The 12114-nt window shown below is 41.6% G+C and overlaps 1 protein-coding gene across 1 annotated transcript in view; it reads left to right on the forward strand.

The window, feature by feature from the left end:
* The first annotated feature begins 1207 nt into the window (after positions 1-1207).
* LOC310937442 (transcriptional regulator ATRX-like) overlaps positions 1208-12114 on the forward strand; it is a 57589-nt gene continuing 46682 nt past the window's right edge. Inside the window, exons 1-4 of the mRNA XM_083901718.1 lie at positions 1208-1285; positions 6980-7086; positions 7182-7237; positions 7604-7626. Coding sequence (XP_083757844.1) covers positions 1278-1285; positions 6980-7086; positions 7182-7237; positions 7604-7626 — 194 coding nt within the window. The 5' untranslated portion in view covers positions 1208-1277. The remainder of the gene's footprint in view (positions 1286-6979; positions 7087-7181; positions 7238-7603; positions 7627-12114) is intronic.

The raw sequence follows: 12114 nt of genomic DNA on the forward strand, positions 1-12114 counted from the left end.
TTAAGTTAAAAACATTTAAAAAGTTCACAAGTAGCCATTATGTTCCAATCCAATCCCCGCATGCGTGTTTGTACTGCGCCTGTACCCCATTGATGTGTGTGTGTGTGTGTGTGTGCGTGTGTGTGTGTGTGTGTGTGTGTGTGTGTGTGTGTGTGTGTGTGTGTGTGTGAGGGGACAAGGTCAGGGGAGGGGGGGTTAAAGAAGCTGTGCACGAAAAAGGTGATCCTGCTGTCCAGGCTCCCTGCGCTCTCACATGATGGTGCATGTGGTACAAATGGAACAGGTGAGGGTGGGTCGGTAAGGTAACTATGGAGCTTTGGCCGCTGTCTGTGGTGCTCAAAGGCTGGTTTGTAGGATGAGTGTGTGGCCAGTCATCTGTAACGACCAGTGGACCTCTACAATCGACTCTAAAAATGTCTGCAAGCCCCATCCCTACTGTGTATCATAGCTGCTTTTATTTAAAAAAGCTGAACCTCCCGGTCGAGGCCATTGCACTGACTGGAGCTTATTTGCAACGTTACAGGTAGCACGACTCGGGATGGGAATCGTTTGCTTTTGTCTGGCTCTCCGATTTGACCAATCATGCTGTCTGACTGAGGTTAGGACCTCCTACCTCATTAACATATGGACACAGAAATACAGAAATAAATAAATGTAGGTGAACAGAATTAAATAAATGTAGGTGAACATAAATGTAGAAATAAATATAAAGCATTTATTTATTTATGCATTTCTATATGTATTTATGTATTTATTTGTGTATTTATTTATTTATGTATGCATTTATTTGTGTAATTATTTATTTATTGGTGCATTTATGTATTTATTCCTGTATTTATTTCTGCATTTATTTGTTTATGTATGCATTTATTTGTGTATTTATTTATTTATTCCTGTATTTATTTATTGATATGTCAGGTCTCGTCCTCCATAGGTATGGTCCTCCATATTACTTGGGTATTGAGAGAGGGCCCCTATTTAAAAATCTAGTTCATCATCGGACCTGTGGAGGGCAGTAATACGCTAAACAGCGTCTAAACTGTCGGAATTGCACGAGAAGAAGAAGAAGAAGGAGCAGCAGAGGGTGGCGCTAATGCGCATATCACGTATTGTTTGCTAGCCGAAGAAGAAGAAAAACACAGCGAAAGCTCGCAGCTTGTAAACTGCTGGTTGTTTAGATCTTACTTTGAGCGCCATAATCGTGTTTGGAATATTTTCGGTGAAATGAACCGATAAGGAATTGAGTGGTTCGCCTGCTTGGCGTCGTGTCTGCAGCGATGTTCAGGTAAAAACTGTGAGCGGAAACGCAGATGTCTATGAGGTGATAAAACGACGATCTTGCGCAGTAACTAGGTAACTGTGTTGGCTAACAGCTAGCGGCGTGGCATTGAATCTCGAAATAAAGGTGATTCCAATGTAGTTACCCAGATAGCAAACATCTTTGGACTGAATGCGCTTGAAGGCTTTCTGATCTGGCTGTAATGCACACGCAGTTTAAACCTGCCACATCCGAACCGAAACGTGGTGTGATGTTAAAAACGGCCCTCAGTTCTGTTGCTGGTTTACAGGTTTGGTTGATCCGTGCCAGATGTTACGGTATATGTGGCCCTGATGTGGCACAGTTTCCCTTTGCTATCTGGGTAGATATAGGCACACATTAAATTTAGAATTTAAAACAGGGGATTTACGCGTTTTAAATCATTTATCTTTTATTGCTCTACACGACCATTCTCTTGTGAAATGTACTCCACGTATACAACGCTTTTTAACACAACGTCACTAGCATTAATTTGTTACAAACAACAAACGGACTAGACGCAGTGGTCACCAACATGGTGCCCGCGAGCAACTGGTAGCCCGCAGTCAGCCAATAAGGTGCCCACAGTCTCACTTCACTTGTATTGTATCCATATGATAACTGAGTAAAATATCATTGATGTCGTTTATAAAAACTGTGATAATCATTAGGAGTAAGCACTGGAATGAATGTGTATGCAATTGAATGAATAATAGTCAGAATTTAAATGGTAAATTGCATAAAATTTTATTATGGTAGCCCTCCATATTATTCTGTAGCCTTCAGGTAGCTCTTTGTCTCAAAATGGTTGGTGACACCTGAAGCCTAGAGTTTATGCAGAGTTCTCCCCAGCGCAGTTGAGTGTAAGGGGCCCCTATGCTGTTTCAACCGGCGTAGTGGGGCTTTTCTGTTGTTTCCCCCCCTTTTTCAATCCAATAAAAGGTAAAGATGTTATATTTAGGTATGCATCGAACATTCCGCGGCCGGAAAAGCTGGAAAGTCTCTTTGCACATAAGCGAACAGCAGATTATGAACTCCCGTGACATTCACTTCACACCAGAGTACATTCTCTCTCTTTGAGCATCTAACTAAAGATATCTGGGGCCATATTTATCAAGCGTCTTAGAGTGCCATTTTACACTTAAAGGTCCCATATTATACCCTATTAACCCAAGTTAAACTAGGTCCTGGTGCCCGAATGAACATGTCTGTGTCATGCTTTAGTCAAAATATCATAAGGATGAAGCACAATAGCAGTTCAATAACCCTACCAAAACAGCCTTTTTCAAAACGCTCGGTTTTGTGCCTGGCCGCTCGCTAACCGCAGGCACGTAACTGGTGTGTTCAAGGTGTCCCTCCAGCATAGGAATTTACACACATGATCAACAACAAAGGGCTTGTGAAGCTTGTGAACATTTTTTTCATAAATAAAATATATCCTCTCGACACAAACATCCTCTGAGGCTAGAAGTTTGTGTAAAACACTGTGCTCCGCTGTGCAGCCACTCTTCCTCCTTGCATGCACTCTCGTATTTCACAGGGACAAGGGGAGCTACGGTGGAGCTGTGAAGTACTCTGCCTGGCGGGGTGTCAACATTCACGGTCAAGGCCACATTATACTTCTCCGACTGCGTATGCGTTATCCGTCTGCGTCACCACGGAGACGCCTCGAGCATTTATACTTCTGCGTCGTGGTGACGGACACTCGCTGCAATTTCCCGCCCGATCAGTAGGGGTCGCTGCGCAAGGTTGTTGTGCTTCTGGCTACAGTGAGCAATGGCGTCCGAGAAAGAAAGAGAGAGAAAGACTGTTGTTGTTGAAAAAGTGGCCGTTTCTCACTTTTCTGTGTCACGGAACGCAGTTTTAAGATAATTTGAGGCGAGAAATTGGCCATTTAGAGTCTAAACATGTGCTGTGTGTGTTAAGATATGACGTATTTATAGTTCGGCAGCGGCGTTATCGGCGGGGATCAGCTCCGCCTCTGTCAGGACGCCCGGAGCGCACTGAGAGCCGGCACGGAGCAGCTTAGCTCAGCCTGTCCTGAGGACCAATCGCAGCTCTTGCCGTCTCCGTAGTCCCTTGACGGAGTGACGGACACTTAAAAAATATTTCGTGCAGACGGAGACTACGCAGAGGCTCTTCGACAGTCTCTGCGTCGACGCAGAGTCTCTACGTAGCCTACGCAGAGCACTTTACGCAGAAGTATAAATTGGGCTTGAAATGTCAGCACTGTCGTCACTTAGTTGGGAGGTGTAAACATCGTGTGTTTTATCGCCTATACTTACACAAAGTGGAACCACTAAAACATGACTGAGTCTTGTTTTTTCACATTTTAGGGACTGGTATGGCCCACTGAGTCCCAAATATAAGTAATAAAAGATTAAAAAGTTGATTTTGCACAATAGGGGACCTTTAAGTCCTGAGAATTTGTGAAATTTTGTCCTCCTCTCAAACGTAAGAATAAAAGCTATTTATCAACTTTCTTAAGTCTAAGAATCACTCCTACTCTCCCAGATATTTAAGAGACCTCCAGAAGTGTCCTAAGTGGTTAGGAGTTGCCAGCAGGGGATGGCAATGAGGCGAGAAGGATGTCCCGGATACATACAGTTCTGTAATGTTCTGCATCTGTGGTAACTTGCCCATTATGAGTTACTTACCCTTCATGAGTCACCATTATCCTTCAGAAAGCCTTAGAATGCCCAATTTTTACTTAACATTTTCAAAATTGCTGCACCGAGCGCGAGGGCAGAGCCCCCCTCCAGCACCAACCCCCCTGCTCATTCACCATGTACTTCCCATAGGGAAATTTATCTCGGGAAACCCCTGACACTCCTACAATACTCGTCCTCCCCTATGCTTTCCTGGTGAAAATCCTGCCTTTCTTCAGCCACATTAAAAAAAAAGTTAAATATTAATAATAATATTAGTAATAAGAATAATAACAATAAAATATTAGTGGGTTTGCGGTAGGGGTGGCACAGTTCACAAAATCTATGGTTCGGTTCGTATCACGGTTTTCGGTTCGGTACGGTTCTTGTTGTTATTTTTTCTTTTAATCTTTAACACTCCAAAAACATATTTCAGTATATATAACTTAATCATCCACAATAAGGCTAGAGTATTTAAATAATAGTTCTCATGTAATAATGCACAAACTGAATTTGACTTCACATAAAGCACATTATTGGGACCATGTCTGAGGAAACTTTAAGCTATAGTTTAGCTATAGTAGAGATTTTGATACAGCAAGAGGGAAGACATTGATGATTTCAACAATCTTTTCATTTATTTGGCAAAAAAGGGAGAATGTTTATTAGCATCTGCGGGAACGTTTGCTCGTTTTTGGTACACAGAGATTGAAATAGTATGGAATATCAATTGAAATAACTGCCATCTTCAGTTTATGTCTTACAATAAATTTTATCCTTTAGAAGAAAGTGTAACTCTTAAAGCTCTGTCCTTTGAATAATAATGAGGCCATAACTAGCAAAGGCCTGTCTGCTCGTCCCCTAATTGTCCACTATCCATCTCATTTTCATCCTCTTCCACGTCTGTGGCTTCTATTCTCTTCGTTATTCTTTTTTTGAAATAAAAATACAGCAGTAACACGATGGTTTACGTGGATCGGACACGTGATGGTAGGCCTGTCGCGATATTCAATAAATCAATTAATCGCACGATAATTAAAATTAGCTCGATAATTTTTCTGGCCGCGATAAATGCCATTTGCATGCTTTTTTGTTTTCCCCGTCTCTCCCTCTCTCCCTCTCTCTCTCCGGTCCTAAAGTGTGTGAAATTTGATGTAGTATGCATGCCAGGTGGCTAGGTGGCGATGTGAAGCACTGCCATTCAACAACACCAGGAGCGCGCGCATGCGCTGAAACTTCCTTCTACTTTTTTCTAGTAGCACTGAGTCGCCCACAGTCGAAAACCAAAACATTGACTCGGCGTAATTGCTGAAATGACTGCTGGATCGGTATCACCCACCCTCCAGAGTGGAAATCTTAAAAACGCTCCGCTGTCAACCCTTTAGACGGGAACGCGACAGCGCTGCTCGCGCTGACACGACGCTGAACCTGGGGCGAATGTGGTGCCAACTTCAGCATCATGTCAGCGTGAGCAGCGCTGTCGCGTTCCCGTCTAAAGGGTTGACAGCGGAGCGTTTTTAAGATTTCCACTCTGGAGGGTGGGTTCATTTTTTTGCGTTTTTAAGCCCCAAAATGGCTGTCGCCGTCTAAACGAAAGGCACATCTGATCAAATATTTTGTCGGTTTCACCCGGGAGCGTTGCCGTGTAAAGCCAGAGTAACAATGAGTGAACCCTCATGTCAGTCACTTGTCAGTCACATGGTGTGTGGGGAGGCGGGACTCCTGGCGTAGCCTACCACAGCAGAGTGCAGCTAACCCATTTTATTTATTGCTTTTGCTTGTTTGTTAATTTATTGTGTTCTAGTGTTAAATATTGTTTAAAAATAAAAGTTTATTTCTCTTTGAAAATGTGTACCTGCATTATTATACCATTATCATTGTATTACATGAAAATGATCTCAGAACAACAATATTATCGATTATCGCAATAATTTCTGAGACAATTTATCGTCCAGCAAAATTTGTTATTGTGACAGGCATACGTGATGGCACCAATCGAGTATGGTATGTTCCGATATACTGTTTATATGAACACTAATTTAAAAGATGACCAGCATATACTAGCCCCCTTGTTTGGTATAAAATTTGCTTCCGAATGGGCTGCTTATGTCTTTGTAAACATACACTACCGTTGAAGAGTTAGTGTGGTGATTTATCGTTTGATACATATTCCATTAAAAAACAGACGTTTGCCATCACGAAACATCCGCATGTATACACCGGGACACATGCCCCGGTCATGGGCAGACTCTTGCGAAGCACTCGGCATATTTACGAAAGTCGTCAAATAACGATTTTCAGACTATAACTTAACAGTCCATTGCATATATATCTAACTAACACATTCCAACACGTTTCAGATTTTTTTACAGGCGTATTTGCAAATATATTCCGTTTTCACCGGTAGCCGCCATATTATTCCAGAAAATCGCCGCTGGCTGAATGTGCAAGGCATCATGGGATACTTCCTTGCCCACAATCCTGGTCCAGAGCTGACTTGGTGGCGAGGGGCATTTTTAGTGGATGAGAGGCACTTCCCCATGCTCCCTAAAGTATTGGAATACCCTACCCCCTGGAGGGAACGCACAAACTCTAGGGCAAGAGCTCAAATCTAGAGCTAGGGTTGGGACAGGCCCTTACACTTCGTTTAAGAAGGTTTTTTCCCCCCACCCCTATTAACTATATACACGGTCTCTTTCTAGTTTGCAATAAGCCAACCTGACTATGTCTGATAATCTGTCGGCCAACTTTTTCAATTTGGGCCTAATGTTACCTTAAAAAGTCCACATTTGCCCTTAACAACAACTCACTAGAAGTTAAGGAGTTGGGTTATATTTTAGTGGAAGGTATAACACTCATGCATATAGTCAATTGTGTACTACTGTATTTGACATGGGACTGTAGATTTTGAGATGTAAATCTTGAATGAGTTTTGTGTCCATCTAAAAAAACAAGATTTCCTGTTCTTAATAGAGTGACATGTTGACTAACCAGCCAGGCAGTTGTAACATTATTTTTTTTCTTTTGTTTGTAGCACCCCTCCCAACAAGCTGAACCTGTTGGTCAACAAGCTGCACCAGTACTTGGCTCATTCCGCTATTGAAGACAGCAATGGAACACCAACCGCAGAGGATGCTGATGGTACAACTTCAGATTAATCTATCAATGGGTGATTGGGGAAAATCTCCTTATGATCAGCTGCTTTGCAAGCATTTTAACTCATCTGTTATTTACAGGTCAAAAACACCACAGCTGTTCAATGGTGATGTCAAAAGGTCATACTGCAGCAGAGGTAACACAACATTCCTGCTGTTGTTAGTGGGGCTGGAACTCATGAATTGATGAAGTTTTCTTACTTCTGCATTGGCTGATTTTGTTCTGAGGAAACCTGATTAATGCTGCTAAGTGCTCCAAACATTTTTGTTTTAATTAAAAAGTTTATTCGGCAAGGTTTAGCTGTCTTGATGGCCCGTTTTATGTACTTCAGTTATGATATTCAGTTTTTACCTCTTTTTTAAAAAAATATATAAAGGCATTAGGGTGAAGACACAACATGTACATTGGAATAACACACCATTCTTGAATTTTTTTTTTCTACAAGAAAAGGGCCACTGATAACTCGTCAAACTAATAGAACTGTATCTCTTTACAGGCAGCAGCAGATAACAGATACTCAAGGAGGTAAGTTAGTATTTCCCTGCAAGCAAATAAAATATACCATGTTTTGCTACAACTAATGATTACTTTCATTGTTGAGCTGCCCAGTGCTGTGATGGTGTTCTGTAGAGGGTGGGAGAGATTGTCCATCACAGATGGTAGCTTGGTAGCCCTTCTCCTCTTTTCCATCACCTCCACTGGGTCAAGGGGACATCCAAGGACAGAGCTGGCTTTTTTAATCAGTCTGTCCAGCCTCTTCCGGTCCTCTTTCTGCCTGTGTTAACAGAGGCAACTCTTCCATCCTCATTTGGAGCAAAACTTCCTCAGAATTCAATAGGTTTTGAATAATGAATCAACATTTTATCGAAACCGCAATACAGCTTACTGCAACTTTCAAATTGCAGGAGGCGCAATATTTGTTCAAGCCAAAATGTGAGTCAAAATATAATTTTAGATCAATTATTATCTTCATCTATATGCATCTTATTCTTCAGACTGAAGGGAACATCTTTGTTTCTCACAGAGCTGTACAAATATCACACATTAATCCTTTTAAAGCGGAACTAGACCGGAAGTTCCTATTATCGCTGTTTTTTTTGGTGTGTATCTGCGTCATTACCTTGTTTATGAAGCCCTGACGGTTCGAAACAAACAGTTCAGCCATTGCTGAGAACGTTGTGTTTTATTGTAATCTCGGGGCTCAACGAGATCACTGAAAATCCCGTTAACGTTACGTAAGCAGCGGTTCTCCTGAACAACCGATTGTCCTGCTCCGGGCGGTAGTCCGGGCACATCCGGTTGCGTACATTGAACCGCAGAAGAAGAATCACGTCCGTTGTGGAGGTGTTTCACGAGCGACAGTGTCTTCTGACTCTGGGTCTGACTCCGGTTTAAAGTCATAAAGGGACTGCGGCGCGGAGTCGTGACGAAGCTATTTTTAAACACTGTTAAAACAATGTTTTGATAATGAGTAGCAGTGCATCCACCGCTCCAGAGAGGGAGCTGCGCTTCTGAGAGCTGACGTGATAGATTACGTCACTTCCAGATACCTGGCCAATCACAACACAGGTGGGAAGGCTCTACGCTGGCTGGCCAATCACAACACACTCTGTCTTCTCGGGCGAGATTTATGGCTAAAATAGCTCGACTGACAAGCGCTTCGAAAAGGACAGATTTCAATCGGCTCGTTTACATCAACTAGGAGGATTTTGACCATAAAAACAACTTAATATATGTAAGTAGACCTCCATAACTCACATATATGTGCAACAGGACCACTCTATGTGACCTTTAAATGTTTTTTGAATGAAAATGAGTATAATAATGTACAAATTACCATTCCTGCTAAAGCGATAACTAACCCTATAGGTGTGTTTTGGAATCAGACCTTATTCAGTGGTGAAAAACCTTGGATTTAAGCATTAATTAGTGTCCTGGAACCATGCTACGAAATGACAAGCATGTCGCATTTTACAACAAAGATGTTGCCTTCCATGTATGATAATGTCAAGGAAAAAGTTATTGGAGGTCTGAGGAGTGCCTGTTTAGTGGCCTCAACAAACTAAAAAGGTAAACTGGTGGAATAAGTTTACATCTGAGATCTGATGCATTTCCCTGTGTGTCTGTACACATGGTGTAGCCCTATGTAGTATCATCATGTGGTAATCTAGCAGTCTCTTCAGCCACTTTCCTATACCCATGTGAAAAGATGCCATTGAAGTTTGTTTTTAATCACTTGACCACCCTATTTATTACATAATATCTCAAACATAATAACTAAACAAACATACCTATTAGTTATTGTGGCCTTGTTATTGCCATGTAGTTTTTGTTAGGAGTCACTTACAAGAAGCAATTACAAGACGTGTGGAGGGGGTTGCAAAGGAGCTTAATTGGGATTCAATCAACCTGCTCTGGTTGCAGACACACCGTGAAGTGATTTTCGTCCCTCGTCCTCATAATTTGTGACTTTGCGTCTTAATTCATAATTATTGCAAAGACCTTTAGAACGGTATGTGCTTTTGCACCACTGTCTCCAAAAGTCTCTAATAAGACCAGAAAAGGTTGCTAGATTTGTTGCTAGTCACTTTTTTTTTTTAATAAAGATTCGCAAGGGGGGGGATCTGAATGTTCTCTTAATATGGCAACAAAGTTGCTTAGAAACGGCTGCAAAATGAAACACAGCCCTGTCCCTCTAAAGTTCCTGGTAATCTGAAAAGTTCCTGTGGTGGAAAAGAGGCTCTTGTCTGTGGCACAGCACCAAGTGGTAGGACCTCCCAGGCGGCCCACAGCGTTATTGTAAAAAAAAAAAAATTAAAGTTCACAGGAAATTTCACATTACATTTTACATTTTATTATTTACACCAAATATAGAGTCTTACAAAAGACACACTATTGAAATTAAAATTAATAATATAAATGTTTTCACTTAAAGGGAAAATATGTAGTATTTATGGGTTTATATTACCCAAAATCCACTTTTTTATACATATTATGTGCTCCTGCATTGTCTAGTCGCTGTATAATATTCTTTGTTTCATTTTCGTAGTGTTTCAAAAAGTCATTTAAAATAACATGGTCGCGGGTCGCATAGCCACTGTTGGCAGCGAGACGCCATGTTTCTACCGGAGCCTGTAAGGACAAACGCGAGAGAACAAATCAAGCGTCTCTTTACCTGTAGCAGAAGTCCCGCCTCCTCTCTCTCTGCTTCGTCTGCTACGGCCGCGGTAGCTCGCCCTCTCCCTCTCCTCACGGACCTCATCTGCTGACACGGAGAAAGACGACGAGGACGACATTTGACCAGCTGCGGATACCGTAGCGCTCAGGGAAGGGAGGGGGTGAGCAGAGCAGCAGGTCTTTGTTGTAAATTTCAGCCTCTCCTCCAGATGGCACTATAAACTACTTACTTCACCTTTAAGTAATCGGCCAGTGAATCTTAAAACAAGCCAAGCAATGAGTAAAGTTTCAAGTTTTGCTTTGCGCAAAGAGACTTTCCAGCGTTATGGGTGCTGTTCCACGGTGTACTCACTGTGTTAACGGCTGCCAAATTATCGGTGCATACATTTATTTATTGTCAATTTATTGACAAGAACAATGTAACCGTAATAATGACGCACTTGATAGTGTGACTTGGGTTTCAATTGGCACCTGGACAAGTGTTCGCTGCATCGATTACATTGGGGCGCATGCAGGGGTGGACTGGGACAATAATTTGGCCCTGGACTTTTTGGTCCAGACCGGTCCACTACAATTCGCGCGCAGATATTGTGCCAATTCGCCCTGTTGATGTACATACAAACACACAAGCTCTTAATGACACCACCATACTAAATAATATCTCTTTATATTCTATATTTTGGGAAATGTCATAGGTAGAAAGGATCAAAATGTGAAAATAGCAGATCTACATGCTCAAAACACATTGCAATATGTGAGTTGTAAGCTTGTAGATCTGTGTGGCATCCTTTGATGAAAATATGAAATATGGCTTAAGTGGTTAATAAAAGCAACTAATTAATAAATCAGGGTAGTATATGAATATGGTTATTGTTTTCCAACTAGATTTAGTTGTAACACACCACACCATCCAGAGTTTGCTATTTATTATGTCAAATAAAGTTCATAGACAGTTAAGCAACTGTTCTGAACCATTTATTTTAATGATGTTTATACACACCATTCTAGAAGGCACATACCTGCTCAACATGGTATCACTGCCTCCTTCACATGGTCAGTCTTCTTTAGCACTTATTTCAGCCTCCTCCTGCACCATAAGGGCAGTGATCATGGGAGTCTCACTCTCTTCAGACTCTGTCTGACTCACGTGAAGGACCCGTTTCTGAAGCTGCAGCCTCGGTGCTGCTCGCTCCAGTCAGGCCGGCCCCTGCAGCAAACATCTGTGTACTTATTTTTTTTTACTTTTGGCAGCCTGTGCTGCTGGAGCCTTTCTTTTCCCTTCCCTCAATTTTTCCTCACCGCCTTTGCGTTTTTCACTCTCTGTCTCCATTTTCGTTTTTCGTGTGCTGGGGTGTATCATAAGCCTGCCAGGCTTATGATACACTGGGGGAAACCCTGTATTTTGTAAAATGTATTTATATAGCCGGGGTGGGTAATTTTTCTGATGGGCCACAAACAAAAGAAATACTAACCATTGCACCCCTTTTTTAATGCAACAGTTACATTTTAAATGTTAAAAATGCTGTAAAAAATACACATTTAACCTAATTTATACATTTCCTTTTCTGTAATTATTTCAGTCAGGTCCATAAATATTCGGACATGGACACAATTCTCTTCTTTTTGGCTCTATACACCACTACAATGGATTTAAAATGAAACGCAAGATGTGCTTTAACTGCACACTTTCAGCTTTAATTTCAGGGTATTTACATCCAAGTCAGGTGAACAGTGTAGGAATTACAATACATTCTATATGTGCCTCCCACTTTTTAGGGGAGCAAAAGTAATGGGACAATTGACTGAAAAGCTATTTAATGGACAAGTGTGGGCTAT

Source organism: Microchirus variegatus, assembly GCF_963457635.1.
Source record: "Microchirus variegatus genome assembly, chromosome: 15".
Taxonomy (NCBI): Eukaryota; Metazoa; Chordata; class Actinopteri; order Pleuronectiformes; family Soleidae; genus Microchirus; species Microchirus variegatus.